The sequence below is a fragment of the Galeopterus variegatus genome, unplaced genomic scaffold, assembly GCF_000696425.1.
Source record: "Galeopterus variegatus unplaced genomic scaffold, G_variegatus-3.0.2 Scaffold331, whole genome shotgun sequence".
NCBI lineage: Eukaryota > Metazoa > Chordata > Mammalia > Dermoptera > Cynocephalidae > Galeopterus > Galeopterus variegatus.
The window spans coordinates 93,970-111,877 of NW_007726442.1; the positions used below are offsets into that span (position 1 = coordinate 93,970).

A 17,908-nucleotide genomic window follows, 5' to 3' on the forward strand; every position below is an offset into this window, starting at 1 on the left:
TTTAAAAGGGAAGCAGAGCGTAAAGATTTGGAAAATTTGCAGCCTGGGCATGCGGTAGAGAAGCGGAGAGCCAGAAAAAAATGCAAGGGTGAAGCAGATAAACTGGTTGTGGAAGACATTAGCTTGGTGGTGAGGCAGCCAGATGCTAATAACCAGGACAATGGGAAAAAGACCCGGAAGGCATTTCAGAAGTCTGGAAGGGTGCCCTACCCATCACAGGCCCTGAGGCCTAGAAGAACTGAGTTGTCCAGGAGGATGGACCTGGGGTGCAGCTGCCCTTGGGAACCTGCTCTCTGCATCCCAGCTGCTCTGGCTGGAGCAGCCCTGCCTCAAATGGCTGCCCCAAGTGTGGTCTGTGCAGCAGCTCTGGTGAGTTTAAGCCTGAAACCTCAGTGGCTTCCACATTGTGTTAAGTCTGCAGGCCGGCAGGACGAGAGCAGTGGAGGTGTGGCAGCCTCCACCCAGATTTCAGAGGATGTACGGAAAAGCCTGGGGACCCAGGCAGAGACCTGCCGCAGGGGCGGAGCCACTGCAGAGGCCATCTACTAGAGCAATGCCAAGCAAGAAGGTGGGGTCGGATCCCCCACAGAGAGCCCACAGCAGGGAAATGTCTAGTAGAGCCAAGGCAGCAGGGCTGCTGCCAGGACCCCAGAACTGCAGGGTAATGTGCAACACAGGCCTGGAAAAGCAACAGGTACCAGCACAGCCCACTGGGCTGTGCCCAGTAGAGCTGTGGGAGTGAAGCTGCCTGAGGCTTTGGGGGCCCAGATGCCCCATTGTGCCCAGGATACAGGACTTGGAGTCAAAGATTATTTTGGAGTTTTAAGACATTATGTCTGCCCTGCTGGGTTTTGGACTTGCTTGGGGCCTGTTTCTCCTTTCTTCTGGCCTATTTCTTCCCTTTGGAATGGGAATGTATACCCAATGTCTGTTCCACCATTGTTTCTTGGGAGCAGATAAATTTGGTTTTGTTTTTACAAGTTCATAGCTGGAAGAACTTTTGCTTTTGGTCTCAGATGAGACTGGACTTTTAAGTTGGTGCTGGAGAAAGCTGAGACTTTTGGGACTGTTGGGATGAAATAACTGTATTTTGTATGTGAGTGACATGAGTTTTGGAGGGCCAGGGGCGGAATGATGGATTTTGGATGTGTTGTCCCCTCCAAAACTCACATGGAAATCTGATCATCGATGTGGCAGTGCTGGAAGCTATTTTGAGTTATGGGGGTGGATCCCTCATGAATGGTTTAATGTTCTCCCCAGATGGGGGGATTAATAAGTGAGTTTGTGCTCTATTAGTTCCCGTGAGAGCTAGTTGTTTAAAGATACTGGCAACTCCTCTCTCTTTTGCTTCCTCTCGCCATGTGATCTGCTTGTACCTGCCAGCTGCCTGCCACTTTCTGCCATGAACAGAAGCAGCCTGAGGCCCGTGTCAGATGCAGCTGCCCAAGAATTGTAAGCCAAATAAATTTCCGTTTTTTATAAATTACCAGTCTCAGGTATGCTGTTATAGCAACACAAACGGACTATTACATTAGGGAAGTTATTTTTTCATATATTTATTGGCCGTTTGCATTTCTTTTGTGAATTATTACTTCATGTCTTTTGCCCATTTTTCTTCTGCAGCATGGAGCAATCTTCCTAAAATGTAAATCTGATGATACTACTCTTATTCAATGCCTGCCCCAAACCTTCAGCTTCTTCATGATTTGGTCCTTACCTACCTCTTTAAATCATTTCTATCACATGAATCATGATCTTACATGGATCAATCAAAAGCTCCAGGCACAATGAACTACTGGTGTTTTCTAAAGTGTTTCATGCTTCTGTGTCTTACATATGCTATTCCTGGTCTCTGGTATGCCCTTTGCTTTCTTCTTCATCTAGCTAATTACATTATTTGGCTCAGTTTCCTTCTGTAACTAGCCCCCCCTCACACTCCTACATAAGTCCTAGAAAAATCCTGTGGTTGACTGTTACAGCACTTTTCATGTTACACTGCGATTGCTGGTTTGCCTGTTTTAAGGTTTCCTGCTAGACTGAACTCCTTGAAGGAAGGGACCACATCTTAGGTGTTTTTGTACTTATGATAAATATTTGCTGAATGAATAAATAAATAAAATCCTCTGCTTGCTGGCTAGATGTATCCTACATACACTAAATCCAACATGTCCAAAGCCAAATTCATTTTTTCCCTCCTTTCCTACCCCATCTAATACCTGTTCTTCCTCTTTACTATCTCAGTGACCTTCCCATTGGTTATTTTTCTGGCCTCCTTACCTCCTAAATCCAATTGATCTACCTTCTAAATAGCTCTTGAATATGTCCCTTCATTTCCCCCTCCTCTGGACAGATCCCCATTGATATTCTTTTATCATCTGTCCCACACTGCCCTAAGAGTTATTTAATATACAAATTTGATGTTACTTCCTTCTCCTTAAAGTGATGAATCTTATTACCCACAGGATAAAATCCAAATGTCTTAGCATGCCATTTAAGGTCCTCTACAATATAATCCTTTGCTAATTCTGGAGCCTCAACTCCCTAACAACCTCCCTTTGCTCTGGAACATACTTTATATTTCTGTGCCTTTAAACATACTTTCCCATCTATAAAGATCTCCCCACCTGCTGCCACAATATCTACTTAGTAGACTCCTATTCATTCTTTAAGGCCCAGTTCAAAAGTTCCCTCATCTGTAAAACTTTCCCTGATTACTCCAAGCAGAGTGAGCCACTCCCTCCTCGGTGGTGCCTTGGCACTTTGTGTACTACTTATACTACAGCACTTATTATCACATTGTATTTGCAATGATTTGTTTGTGTCAGTCTCTTCCACCAGACTGTGAACTCCTCAAGGGCAGGATATGTTTTGGTCCTCTGTGCATCCCCAGGGCCTAGCACACTGCCTGGCCCTAGTAGGTGCTCAAAAAATGTTTGATGGATGAAAGTAATCTGCTGCTGAGCCCTTTGACATCATAGCTGGGCACCGATGCCACAGCCCTGTAGCATGTTGCTGCCGATTACCTGATGTTGCTATTCTCCAAACCATGGGAAGCCTCCCCACCGTCTCCCTCATAGGACATCATGCTTTCTTCATTTTCCATGCCCATTCTTGTGTTCTCCTGAAGCATGCGGGGCTGTTTGGGTCTTATCCCACCAGATCCAACATCAGAGTCACTTCCACTTTCACTCAGCTGGATAGCTATAGAAAGAGACAGATCATGGTTCATCAAAAGATAAACTTGAAAGAATTAACATCTTTGGCTTAGTCTTCCAAAAGCAGTCACTCTCACATCTACACAGGCTTCTATCTTGCCTATATTCCTCACTTCAGAGGCCTCCCTTCTAACTGCCTAAGGTCAACAGTGGCAAGATCTGTAGTTTAGAAACTGAATCCAAATAATAATTTCCTTTCTCCATCTCAGTCCAACTTATCTGTTTTTTTCCTAACATCTCCTCCTAAACTTTTTCCTCTGCCATTGCCATTAATCCATAAAACATGCCAAAACAGGATGTCTTTTAATTTTCTTTCCCTGTTGCCACACTTAATACTTTGTTCTCATCTTTAGCAAGTATCCAAATCAAAGTTGCTACTTAGGTATTGCCTTTTCCACTGTTGTCTTCTGCATCTCCTGAATTGTTTCTTTACTTCCTCTACAGCTCATGAATATGATCAACCTATGAGAGAGTGCTCAGTACTCTCAGGGTCTCTTAACAGGACTTTGATAAGGGAGGCAGCTTCTGATAACAGCATATGTGGCCAACAACTTCCTATCCAGTACTGAGGGTGCTATAGTGAGCTACATAGGAACAGAAGCAAAGGAAAAAGACTTACCAGAGAAAGGATTATCTCCTTCTTCATCACTCCCACCATCTTCCTCATCATCTTCTCCTTCAGACATAAGCAAATCCTCATACAGGACACTGGCTTGAGGCTGTTGCACAGCTCCTTCCTCTTCATCTGCAAGATCACCATCTCCATTTTCACCTTCCTGAATAAGACCAATTGTGGGTTACATTTCCATCAACTGACCAAGCAAGAGACCAAAAGCTACCACTAGCCCCCACCCCCACTGCCTCATAAGAAGTTAAGTAATTTTGGTGGATAGAGTTATTTAGCTGGTTAAAAGGATTAAAGGCAGATTGGGGCTCACTATGGAGACTCCCTGATATCACTTTGGGATTTGGCTGTCCTGACCTATTGAGGCTCCTATCATACAAGGGTATAATATACATAAGCTTTCTGTAAGCATACTCACTGGGGCTGGAGTCTTAGGTTTCCCATCCTCCTCATCATCATACCCTTCAATATCTACATCAGAGTCTTCCTCGCCCAGCCTACCTCGGCCCTGGTGCATCTGAGTAAGGAACACAAACAGCACATCATTGAGGGACGTGCCTGTAGGAGGAGTTAACCGAGGGGTCTCAATCAGGATGGATGCTCCTCCCTGACATCCCAGCCAATCCCACTGCTGGTGGGGGCTATTTACATAGCTCAAGGCATGTGCATTTTTCCCCAGTCATTCTTCAGAAATCATGTCCAGGAATAAGAAGATCCTTATCTACTCTTAACTATCATCCCAAGGAAACCTTTCCTTACTAACTCAAGCTTTTCTCAGGATAGAAAAACCCTCCTGGGTTTTGCACTTTCCAGTGGAACCCTTACTGAGAATACCTAAAGAATTTCTGCTTCAGATGAGAAGTATCTTCTGATATTTCTAGAAAAGGACAATTTTAAAAATTTAATTTTACAAATAGTTTTAATTTAGATTATAACATACATAAAGTAGGAAGCCAATTATTTTGAACTCTGTCTCTGAATGAAGTTAGTCTTTCTAGTTACCTGTCAGGTTGCTCTGATGCCACATATATTTTTTTACACTACTGCCTACCCTGAAGTTGTGCTGTACCTGACTCTACCCATGGGGACAGACAGAAGACAATGTAGTTATGCGACATTCACCATCCCATCTTGAAATCATTTTAATTTTTTTTTTTAATGGTACCTGTAGACCAATAATTGAAATCACATTTCTAAGCCTCCATTCCCAAAGCCAACAGGCCCAGTCATCCTTGATGTACATCATGTATCACCCCCAGCCCCCACCCCCAGGCATACCAATAATCTCACGAAGAGAAAAAGAACATCCTACCTGTGTTACCTGCTTTTCCAGAGTGGCAGTGGGAATATCTAGGACAGACATATTGCTCTCATCTTGAAATACAGAGGCATCTCGAGACATACTGAGGGATGTGTTGGTATCATACAAATCAGGAGGCTGTGACACAAAACATATAATTTAGCTTCTATATAGGGAAGGGAAAAGAAATATAGAGAACTCCCCTTCAGAGCATTCACTGAAGAAAAAGGTCATGCAGAGCAATACAGTTAAAGAGAAAACATAATCTGGTATAGCCTTATGGACAAGTTTTTGGGAATCATACAAATGTTGCCTGTTCTAGCAGATAGGTATCTGAGGTATCTGATCAGAGGCCTGAAGCAGAAATGCATCAAATCTATGGGACAATTTTATGTTCTAACAGCTTCTCTGGTCAATAGTCTTATTGTTTTTAGGCCCAGGGCTTCATACCAGTGTTATTCTGATTGTTCAATTTAGAGATAACTAAGTGGAAACAGGATAAAGTAACTTCAATTCCAACAAGAGCATGGGATGGTTTAATAGTTTATGAGCTTGTCAGAGGATGCTACAAAGCAAAATGGTGAAAAACCATGGACTTTGGAGTAAACTGCCCTGGGTTTGAGTCCTGGCTCCACCACTTGCTAGTTGAGTAACTTTAACAAATTACTTAATCTCTCTAAGCCTTGGTTTCCTCAATTGTAAAACATGGATGATAATGTCTACCTCACAGGGTTGTTGTAAGAATTAAGAGATATATGTAAACTCCTTACCCAATGCCTGGTACTCAATAAATTATAGATTCCTTCCCTCTTCTCTCCCATGAAAAGAACAGAGATTTAGCAAATGGACTATTTCAGTGACAGAAAGGCAGGAGGGACTTGATAAAATGCTCATAATGTAACATAAAATGAAAAGAACAAGACACAAAACCATACTGACCAATTTCATTTATAAGTGTGTCTATAAACTCAAACACACACACCTTTTTCTTTCTGAGTGGCAGAACTGATTATAGGTATCTTATTCTTGCTTGCATTTTCCAGTTTTTCCCAATGAACATGCTAGTTTTATCAGTAAAAAACTCACGCATTACTTTGTGTGTGTGTTTTTAAAGCGAACAAACAAGACTTATTGAGAAGAGGGTTTTGGAGAAAGACAAAACAGAATTTAAAGCATTACGAGCAGATAAAACAGTGTGGAAGAGAAGAAGGGAAAATGAGGAGATGAAATTTCTGCAAAATCTTAAACATAGCATAGAAAATAAGAAGGGCTGCATAGGAAACTGCAAAGTGAACAGTTTTAGATAGTGTTAAGCTGAACATACGATGCAACGCAAGCTGGGTGGAAATAATCAAGTGAAAATACATTATTGACTACCACCATTTAGAAGTTGAAAATAAGGTACATGTGCATCTTCTTCAGGTTAAGAGGTAATGAGTTGGGCTTACTATCTTAAATGTGTATGTATTAAATAAAGAGAAAGATAAGAGGGTGAACTGAAATAATGATGCAGTACTATTTTATCCTACTCTTCATAAGAAAACTTCTACCTGCACCAAACAGTGGCTACTGCTCAGAAGGGAGAAGAGTTGACAGGTTTTCCTCAGCCATTTGAGGTAGTGTGGAAAAGGTAGGGAAAAAAGGAAGATGACATTTGGGTCCAAGGCTTTGACTCACCAAAGGACTAGGCTTACGCTGTCCTAGACCTGAGAAAACCATGTGCTACTCAGTGGCTAGACTGTCCTGGGTAGTGATAACTAATACCCAAGTTTTAACTTACCAGAAAGTGCCTTGTGGAAGATGTGAGCCTATTAGCAAATAGGGCCTTCCTGGGCAACATCACTCACCCAAGCCCCCTTGACCCAATCTGCCCACACACTCCAAGAGCTTTTCCTTGTTCTGGGCCTTGAAGAAGTATCTGAGGGTTCTTTATACTTGGCCCCTCAATAACCTAGGTTTTGGGATGAAAGAGAAAGTAAAAGATAGATAGGGAAAGTGCCTGAACGAGATACAGAGACAGCAATAATCCAACGTAGATCACACAGGTTGCATTATCGGTCCAGAGTGAAACCTGGGTAGAATGAAAAATAAAATCCCTGGGAGGATTGGGAGAATTCTTCATTAAAATATTTATTTGAAAGAGTCTCTAGGAACTTTATAGACAACTTTCATATAGAGAAGGAAACAAACATTTACTGAGTAGCTACTATGTGCCAGGCAAATTAACTCACTTAATGCTTATAACAATCTTGAAAAATAAATTTTAGAGTAAAGGAAACTGACTTTGAGAGGTTAACTTCCCAAGATCACAAAGCTAGATAATAGCAGAGCTAAGACTCAAACCCAGGCCTATTTTATGTCAAACCTCATGTACTGTCAACTTTACCATAGTGCCTCCAATACAAACAAAAACCAAACACCAGTTATACTGTCTTAAGTCCTATTCTTCAAATATGCCAACACTCTAAGAGTACAGTATAGAAAAAATATACTCTTAGCATATTCAGGGGTTCAGAATCAGATCAGAAAGATTAAAAATGTCTTATTCATCCTGCTCTCTAGTCTTTTGACATGCAAACTTAAGAACATTATAAATATTACCCGTCTTCATTTACTAGGAGAGGGAGTCAATCCAGGAAAATGGGTGACATCTGAGCTACACTGAGATACCTCTGAGGGAATGGTGTCTTATAGACACAACATGGGACAACATTGGCCCATGTCTGTAACTGAGAAGTCTACACTCTAGGGATGTCCTAGAGCTCCAAAATTCATGGACAAGAGACCTCCAGAGACTCATAATGCTTCTGTCTATAGTAGTCAGGAATCTAGTATTCCCAAATACTGCCCAACTAAATGTCCCATCCCATTCATTCATCCCACAACTGCCTCTTCTGGATTCAACAAGACCACCAAGACCCATAGCCCTCACTCACCTTAGCCTTTGAGAAGACAAGAAAGCACACGAAAGGCATATGAAGAGGAAGGACAGAGAAGAACGGTATCTCAGTAAATAGATCTGTTAATATGCTCCCAATTTCCCAAACAAATAAGAAAATTATAAGAGGAAGTTCCTAGTCCTCAGACTCACCTGAGGTGTATAGGGACCTGGGGTCATTGGGTCTAGGCTTTCTAATTCCGCTTCCTCCAAAGCTGCTTCTTTAGCTGTACAAATATCCTTCTCAAGTTGAGTCAAATGCTCATCATACTAAGAAATAAAGAAAATTAATGAATTAATTGAACATGTGTTTTAGGCACTGGGAGTACAAAAGTAAACAAAACAGACAAAAATATCCCTGTCCTCAATGGAGCTTATATTTTAGTGGCAGGACACAGATGATAATCAAAATAAATAAAGCAAGGAAGGAAACAGGGCATGGGGAATGAGGGTGGGGGTTAGGATATTACAGTTTAAAACAGGATAGTCTGGGAAGGCTCCTCACTCAAGGGAACAAAAGGATTTCAGAAAGCTAGATCACAAGGGGATCTCCTCTTTACCACCTACCTCAGTCAATGTCTGGTAACAGACGTTCACAATCTCCTGAGCAGTCTTAGTATACTGACTCTCAGGCCCTATAAAATGAAATAAGAAAATGCCATTACCTTTGCAGACTTCAGTTCCAGAATTTTATATTACGTCATGAGCAGTGTGTCCCATTACCCTAGACCCAAAAAAATCATGCTTCAGCTTTAGCTTGAATTCTTGCTGTACTTTTAGAGGTGGAAAATTTCAAACGTACACACAGACTAATATAATGAACTCCCATGTACTCATTAGCCAGCTTCAATGCATGGCCAATCTTGTTTCATTTATACTTCAACCTTCCAGACTCCTTCCAAATTATTCTGAAGCAAATTCCAGCATCATATAATTTCATCCATAAATCGTTCAGTATGTGTTGCTAAGGACACTTTAAAAAAGAATTATGCACAATACTATAATGGTGGAAACATGTCATTATACGTTTGTCAAAACCCACAGAATATATAATACCAAGAAAGAACCCTTATGCAAACTATAAACTTTGGGTGGTAATGTGGTGTCAATGTAGGTTCATCGATTAACACAATTAATGTACCTTTCTAGTGCTGGATATTGATAATGGGGGAAGATGTGTGTATGTCAGGGCAGGGAGTACAATGGTAACTCTCTGTGACTTCTGCTCAATTTTGCTGTAAATCTAAAACTTCTAAAATAGTCTATTTAAAAAATTAAAGAAAGTCTATTAAAAAAAATCCCAAACCAACTGGATCAATTCTAAAAAAACCTAATTCTTTAATATTATCAAATAGCAATTCAAGATTCAAATTTCCCAAGTTATTTCATAAATGTTCTTTCACATTTGACTTCTCTGAATCATAACCCAAACAAGGTCCACACATTGAATTTAGTTGATGTATGTCTTTTTTTTTCTTTTATTTTTCTTTTCTTTTCTTTCTTTCTTTATTTTACTGTTTGAGTCTACTTTTATTTTTTTAGACTAGTCAAGGGCAGTAGTGAGAAGGGGGGAAAGAGTAGAACAAGGAGTTCGATCTGTAACTGACTAAGAACAACAGAGATAACTCACTACCTTGGACCAGACTGGCTGATATCTCTCTAAAACACTTTACCTATAAGGTGATTCTTAACTAATCTATAAAGTTCCCCATATGGCCTTAGTTAAAAGTTGAAAACTGGCTTACATGTCAATCCAGTTTTGTTTGGCCCATATAAGAAATTAGTTGTTTGTAAAAATGGATTGAGCTGTGCACTCATAATATATATACTTTTCTGTTAGTTATATCTTGATAAAAAGCTTTAAAAAAAAAAAAAAACTTAGTTGACAACATTTAACAATTGGGAGATTTCATATAAAAACCCAAATGTCTTGTTTCTCTTAAAAATGAAAAGATGTGGTAACACAGGTTCAGCACTCCCACAAGGCACCAATGGACTGGAGCTGAGCAGCAGCTGCTCCTTTTAGATAAGGATACCATAGTCCCTATACCAGGTCTGCTTAACTCATTTATACCTGGACCCTGAAGGCATCTGAGTTTTCAATCTCTGCCTTAAATGCTTTATAAATATTCTTTTGTATACTGTTCATTCACTTATTTACTCATAAGACATTTTTCTGAGTGCCTTCTATGTGCCAGGCATTAGAAATTACAGAAATGAGTAAGATATAGGCCATATCCTCAGGAAGTTTATAGTCTACTACAGTGAGATAGACTGTAAACAAACAGGACAATACAATGCAGTGAAAAAATGCACAGAGGCATTTTTTCATGGAGGAAGTGACTAATTCTGAGAGGTAAGAGGGGAAAAGGAACTAGAAAAGGCTTCACAGAGGAGGTGATCCCTGAATTAAACCTACTGTTTATCAGGATATAAAGGATAAAAACTGTACCATATGTGAAGTTTTCAGGCCATATCTACTATGATTATTGCAAGCTATGACATGAACAAAGTCCCTTTCAGGTAAAACCTCTCACAATTATAGGCCAACTATTCTTTAAAAGATGTACAAGCTGCCTGTGCCAAACACAAATAAGCCAGAAAGAAAACTAAGTCAATCATCAAAATATTTAGGACACATATAAAGATAGCCAGAGATGGCTCACAATCAAGAATAGTTCTGAGTAATAAAACTGCAGCTCAAGTTTCTGCACTTCTGATCTCGTGGGGCCAGCAGCAGGTTGGTCCTCAAAATACTGATGGAGATAAACTGCAAAAGTCATCAGACAAGCTTTTGTACTTCATGGTTTTTCTTTATTTTGTTTTGGTGGCTGGCAGATACAGGGACCTGAACCCTTGACTTGGTGTTCCAGTTAGTTATCTCTAACCAACTGAGCTAACTGGCTAGCCCGAAGCTTTCATGGTGATGGTAATACATTATACTAGAGAAAACAGCAAGCTGCATACAGGTTACAAGGCTCCTTCCCTGAGCCAGTACAACACTGGTTACTTACACCATACTGACTCTTCTACCTACAGGGTCCTGCCTCATGGCTAAAATCCCAGCCTGTGGATTAGGAATTCAGCCTTTATTCTACTTCAGTTTTGAAAAATAAACATACACCAATCTCTCAATATCTCAATTCCCTCATTTTATAATATAAGAAAAAGTTAGTTTTATGTTTGCAAAGTTTCTCTCTTACTTTAAACCATTTTGAAGATGGTACCTCTTCCCTCCCCGTTTTCTTTGCAACACACAACTCTAAAGAACACCCACTAATAATACCTCTAAAATTAAAAAAAAAAAAATCAACCCACTTATTTACATAGCTGATACACTTGTCTATGTGTTTTGATTACTAGCTGTTTGTGTCTCATCAGTTTTAGACACTCCATGCTCTCAAGAATTAAAAAAAGTAGTTCTCATAGAAGTAGAGAGTAGAATAATGGTTACCAGAGGCCAGGAGGGGAGGGAGAACAGGAAAGAGAAGTGGTGGACTAATGGGTACAAAACTGTGCTATCTAATCTAAGTGAATCACTGTGCCCCACAAATATGTACAAGTAAACGTTAAAATTTTAAAAACTTAAAAAAAAAAAGGGTTATAAGGGTTTCAGCTATTTAACTATATTACACTATTATAGGTAAAGTGGCACTGAAGTCATTTTAATGAAACATGGTGGCAGAGCTGGCAAACCATTGTTAACATAGTGGATAAAAATACCCAGAATTTTTTTCATCCCTATCTATACCAGGAGTTCTTGAATGGGGTGGTAATGAGAATGAGAGATCCATGAACCCTTTATAATTATAAACAAAATTCTGTATGTAATATGCATATTTCTGGGTAAAAACCCATGGTTTTTCATCAGACTGTCAAAGGGGTCCATAACCACCTCTATAAAGCTAAAAATACTACTTTATACTCTGCAGCAATCAGGAGCTTACTAAGAATAGGATGATCAGCTTTAGTTTTTGCAGCTTAGGAAGAAATGAGGAGTCCAGTGAAGAGACATACAAAGATAACAGGGCCTCTGTGGGAATAATAAAGGTGCTAAGGCTGCTGGGGGGGGTTGGGGGAGATATTAAATAGAAACTGAATTCCAATTTTCCAATCCCTAAAGGGGTGCTATACAGACACTCAGAATTAGGATATAAAGCATAATTTCCAGAATGACACCAAAATGAAAATGAAAGATAAGGTTCATTTATGAATTATTACTGTGCCCAACAGAATAAGCTACCCCCTTAAAAATAAAAGTTTTTCTGAGTATATTTTGCTTTCTCTGTTCTTAGTAAATCGTGGCCAAAAAACTGCAAATAGACACTGTCTTGTTGAAGAAATTTTTTTTTATACTTTGTCTCACACCAAATATGGATTGGCAGAGCCTACAGAATCATATACAATTCAAATCCAAATGTCCTTAAATAGTTATAATTCCAAGATGATATTCCACCAAAATGAAGAAAATTCCTTTTGTTGTTTCTAAGTAATTTCTCTCTACATATTTTGTTTTGTTATTTTAATTTAACTATTTTTTAAATTGAAGCATAACGGATTATACATATTTGGGGGTACAGCGCTGACTACTATCACCTGTGTACAACTTGTGTTGATCAAACAATATTATCATATTCATTATTACAAATTGTAATTATTCTTTATGCCCCTTACCCAATCTCTCACCAACTCTTTTCTCCCTCCCCCCACAACTCTAGTAACCACAGATTTGTCCTCTCCTTCTGAAAGATCAATGTATTATTGTGGGCTTTTCTTACTTTCTTAGCACTGACTTATGAGTGAGGACATGCTTGATGTGAGGACAGAAAAGGAAAGTTATATGCTTCATGGGTCTAGTTAAAGGGGGAAAGCAAGCATCATTGCTGTTAGCTATATGAAAACTTTCAGAGAAAAACATTAGTCAAGTTGGTGAGCAGTCCTAGGCAACCAAGGAGAGGAAGAGATTTGTGGTCACTCCTAGGTTCACATTTGCTTTGAGAACTCTTCTAAAAATACTAAATATAACCCCCTCCTAAGAAAATGAGTACTCTGCCAAAACAAGCATGAATTATTACCTTGACAGTGAATGGTGTGGGGGATGTGGATTTGTCCCACTGTGAATCATTAAAATTAAAAAATAAAATTTTAGTAGCAGTAGGAAACTTAAATAAATAAATAAATTAGCACCAGGTTCTAAAAAAACAGGAAAAAAAAAATTCTGCATGGCTAATTCCTGAAGAAATTAGAATTACTAAATTCAACTATGCATAGTCTACAGATCCCAAAGAGATGAGCTCTCTGGTTTCCAAATCCTCAGATATTGATCTCGAACTAGATCCAGAACAAGTGAAAAGTAAAAAGTGAATCGAATAGTTCACATTGTAGCTAGGCTCCTTACATTATGTAGAATGAGGATCAAATGCAAATTAATAGGTTTAGTTTCCAAGAAGTTCAGTCTCTTAAACCAGAGTAACAGACCCTCAGTCCTCACTCAGAATCTGGACTAGACCGGCCAGCCACAAAAAGAAAGAAATCTGGACTAAAAATTCAAGAAGGTAGAAACTATCCAGAGGGGAGCTGGTGTAATAAATCTCACTGGCCAATGGTAGGATTTACATTCAGGGCCTATCTGATGAAAAGCCCCAAAGAATCCAAAAATGCTTCTTTTTTTCCCCCTCAAATAAACCACCATTCCATTCAACACACACTCAAGGGTAATATAAACACACACGCGCGCGCGCGCACACACACTTCAAAAAGTTCATGGAAAGATTACGTTATCTTTTAATTCTATTTTTCCGTGAACTTTCTGAAGTAACCTTTAGTGTGTGTGTGCGCGCATGCACAGCCTAGGCCCCTCCCCCCCGCCCCATATTTCCACAATTAGAAAAACAGGGCTGGCTGATTAGAACACAGTGTTTAACACCAAGGTCAAGGGTTCAGATCCCCATACTGGCCAGCTGCCAAAAAAAAAAAAGGAAAAATAACAGACACCTCAAAACACCTTTTCCTATAGGGTAAAATTTATAATAGGGCTTGATTCTTCATTTTTAAGCACTTACTCTAAAAGCCAGGTACAGTGCCTGGCTCTGCTGATATAAAAAACATAACAAAAAACAACAGAAGAGATAAGTCCTTGTCATTGATGCCCTTCTAGGCCTCACTAAAGATACACACATACAAACTCATAATCTCAGTAAAATACAAAGTACTAAGGAACTGTAGACAAAGGAGCAACTAACTGTGTCAGAGAATGAGGTAGTGTTAAAGAACACTTCATTGAAATTGTTCTCATCCAGTCAATGATACACTGCCAAATCCAGTGAACATATTTTTCAGACTTGACCCTAGTAGCCCCGCTGTTACATTTGTTTTTTGGTGGCTCCAAACCCTTGACCTTGGTGTTATCAACATCTCTCTTTAGCCAAGTGAGCTAACTGGCCAGCCCACATTTGAAACTGATACTCACTTCTTCCTTGAAACTAATTATTTGGCTTCTGGAGTACCACTTTCAACTCTTTCCCGGTACTGTATCTGTCTCTGGCCATTCCTTCACTCAACAGATATTTACTGAGTGTCTACTGTGTGCCAAGTATTGTCCTAAGCAACAGGGATAAGACAGACATGGTCCCTGCCTTCATGGAGCTTACAGCAATTAAGCTCTTATTAGATTTAAGCCACTAAACCTACCTGTGCCCATTTTTCTTTTTACACTCTTTGCCCAAATCTACATGATACCCATTATGATAACTTATATAGAATAAACATGAGGGAAATTAACATTGATTTATATCTTTCATGATATTCACGATAGAGGTCTGTTTTGTTTTTCCTGATACCACAAAGTTGCCTTGCCTTGAAAATACATTACAGAAACTTCAGCCCTACACAAAGTCTGTTTTTCCCTGTCTCCTTTTTCTTTTAACAAATATAATCTTTACTTTCCCAAGAGATATTTCTTCAAAGATAGACTTTGTTGTAACCTTAATATTTTCTGGTGCATATGTGCTTATTGGCATATTATACTATCTCACTATAAGTAGGGGACTTTAATGAGATACTGCCTTATGCCAGAGTAGTACAGAGAAGGGCTAGTAAGTTACGGACATCTATTCTCTACCAAATTTAAGTAGAAACTGAATTCTTGAACAACAAAGCAGTATTATCATAGAAATAAAATGTCAAATGTCAGTGACCACTGGGCAATTTCCCTCTATTTCAGCCATAGTATTTTTTCAGACAAAGTGGAAATCCAATTTAGATATTTTTTCCAGAAACATTTATAATGATATCCTTGGCCTTTTTGAGTCCTATATGATGACTATGATGAAGAAAGGTACGTATGATCTAACTTAAATTTTACTTAAACAAGATCACATACTCAAATGAATGAAAAATCATCCACAACATATTGTCAAGAGAAAAAAGCAAATTGTAGAACAGAACATAAATATATGATTTCATTAGTCAAAACAGAAAAACCATATAGTGTGCATAGAAAAAGGTCCAGAATTACTTTGGAGAACAGGATGGGAGGAGTGGAAGGACTGACAGATTTTTCCCTTTCACTTTATACAGTTCTACACTGTTTCATTTTTCTCAATGAACATGTATTTAATTTTTATGATAAAAATTTTGTTTTGTTATATACTTGAATTTTACCGAAATTATTGGCAAAGATTTTAAAGCACTGATAATTTGATAAATCTCAGTGTTGGAAAGACTGTAGGGAAATAGGCATTCTCCTTCACTGTTATTTTGCTGTTGTTTTTGTTTTTGGCAGCTGGCCAGTCCAGGGGGAATCAGGGATAGGAACCCGTGACCTTTGTGTTATCTGTACCATGCTCTAACCAAGTGAGCTAACCAGCCAGCCCTCCTTCACTGTTATTTAGACTATAAACAGGCACAGCCTTTTTGGAACACAATTTCAGAGTGTCTATCAAGATTTCCTACAGAGGAGGCTGGCCAGTTACTCAGTTGGTTAGAGTATGGTGTTATAACACCAAGGTCGAGGGTTCAGATCCACTACCAGCCAACCTCTCCCTTCCCCCCCGCAAAAGATTTCCTACAGAAATTTTTCATGAGCACACAACGATATCAACAAAATATAAAAACAGTAAAAAACTGTTTGCGAGCCAGCATTATAGAAATATTTTAAATAATGCCTATCAACAGGGGAATGGTTTAATTATACATACATCCATGCTATGGAACATGTTAAAAAGAATGTAAAGATTTATATGTACTAACATGAAAGGATGATCAGTAAAGATGTCAATTCCCCAAACTGATAAACGGGTTTAATCCCAATTCTCATCAAAATCCCAGTGAGACTTTTTTGGAGATATAGACAAGCTCCTCCTAAAATTTATGTGGAAAGGCAAAAGAAGTACAACATAAAACAGTTTCGAAAAAGAGTAAGTGAGAGCCACTCTACCTGATAATACTTATAGCTACAGTAACCAAAGCAGCGTGCAGAGGAATAAGCACACAGACCGATGGAACAGAAAAAAACCAGAAATAGACCAACGCACTCAACTGATTTTTTTGTTTGCTGGTGGCTGCCTAGTACGGGGATTCAAGCCCATGAACTGATTTACCAAAAGAACAATCCATAAAAAAAAAATTGATAAATTGGACTTCATCAAAATTAAACATTTCTGCTCTTTGAAAGAACCTGTTAAGAGAATGAAAAGGCAAAACACAGACTGGGAGAAAATCTTTGCAAATCCTCTACATAATAAAGGTATTATACCTGGAATATATAAAGAACCCTCAAAACTCTAAGAAAACAACACAATTAAAACTGGGCCAAAGATATGAACAGATGTCTTCACCAAAGGAAATATGCAGATGGCAAATAAGCACATGAAAAGATGGTCAACATCATTAGCCACTAGGGAAATGCACAGTAAAACCACAATGAGATAGAATAGCTTAAAAAAAAAAGTGGTAATAATGAATGCTGCAGAGGAACTATCACTCATACACTTCTGGTGAGAATATAAATGGGACAGACACTCTGGAAAAGAATATGGCAGCTTCTTAAAAAACTAAACATATATTTACCATTCTGCTCTTGGGCATTTATTGCAGAGAAATGAAAACATAGTCACACAAAACCCTGTACATGAATATTCACAGCAGCTTTATTTGTAATAGCAAAATACTGGAAAAAATGTCCTTCAATGAGTTAATGGTTGAACAAACTCTGGTATATTCATATAATGAGATACTACTCAACAATTAAAAAAATGAATTACTGATAATACAAAAATTTGATTAGATCTCAAGGGAATTAGCTTTGTGGAAAAAAGTCAATCTTAAATAGTTACATATTATTCCATTTATATAACGTGCTCAAATGTCAAAACTATAGACACAAGAGAACAGAAAAGTGGGACAGGGACAGTGGTGGGTGCATGTCTGTGGGGGTGCAAATACAAAGAGCAGGGAGTTCTCTTTTGGTGACAGAACAGTTCTAAATCTTGACTGTGGTGGTAGTTACATGAACCCATATATGGTATAAAATTGCACAGAACTATATACACACACATGCACAAATGAATACAGATTTTTTAAAAAGTGAAAGCTGAATACAGTCTGTAACCTAGTTAACACCAATGTGCCAGTATCAATTTCCTGGCTTTGATATTGAATTACAGTAGTAAGATACTACTATTGGAGAAAGCTAAGTAAATGGTACATAGGAATCTTTGTAAAATTTTTTGCAATTTCCTGAATCTATAATTATCTCAATAAAAAAATACTTAAGGGGCCGGCCCGGTGGCGCACTGGATAGTGCGCCGCTTGGGAAGCGCGGCGGTGCT

At 38.8% G+C, this 17,908-nt stretch overlaps 1 protein-coding gene across 1 annotated transcript in view; it reads right to left on the reverse strand.

The window, feature by feature from the left end:
* The window catches only part of TAF1 (TAF1 RNA polymerase II, TATA box binding protein (TBP)-associated factor, 250kDa), a 78,097-nt gene that overhangs the window by 5,090 nt on the left and 55,099 nt on the right, over window positions 1-17,908 (reverse strand). Inside the window, exons 35-40 of the mRNA XM_008567573.1 lie at window positions 8,646-8,713; window positions 8,232-8,348; window positions 5,153-5,278; window positions 4,259-4,357; window positions 3,835-3,991; window positions 3,024-3,201 (exon numbers count right to left, since the gene is read on the reverse strand). Of these exons, the coding sequence (XP_008565795.1) occupies window positions 3,024-3,201; window positions 3,835-3,991; window positions 4,259-4,357; window positions 5,153-5,278; window positions 8,232-8,348; window positions 8,646-8,713 (745 nt within the window). The remainder of the gene's footprint in view (window positions 1-3,023; window positions 3,202-3,834; window positions 3,992-4,258; window positions 4,358-5,152; window positions 5,279-8,231; window positions 8,349-8,645; window positions 8,714-17,908) is intronic.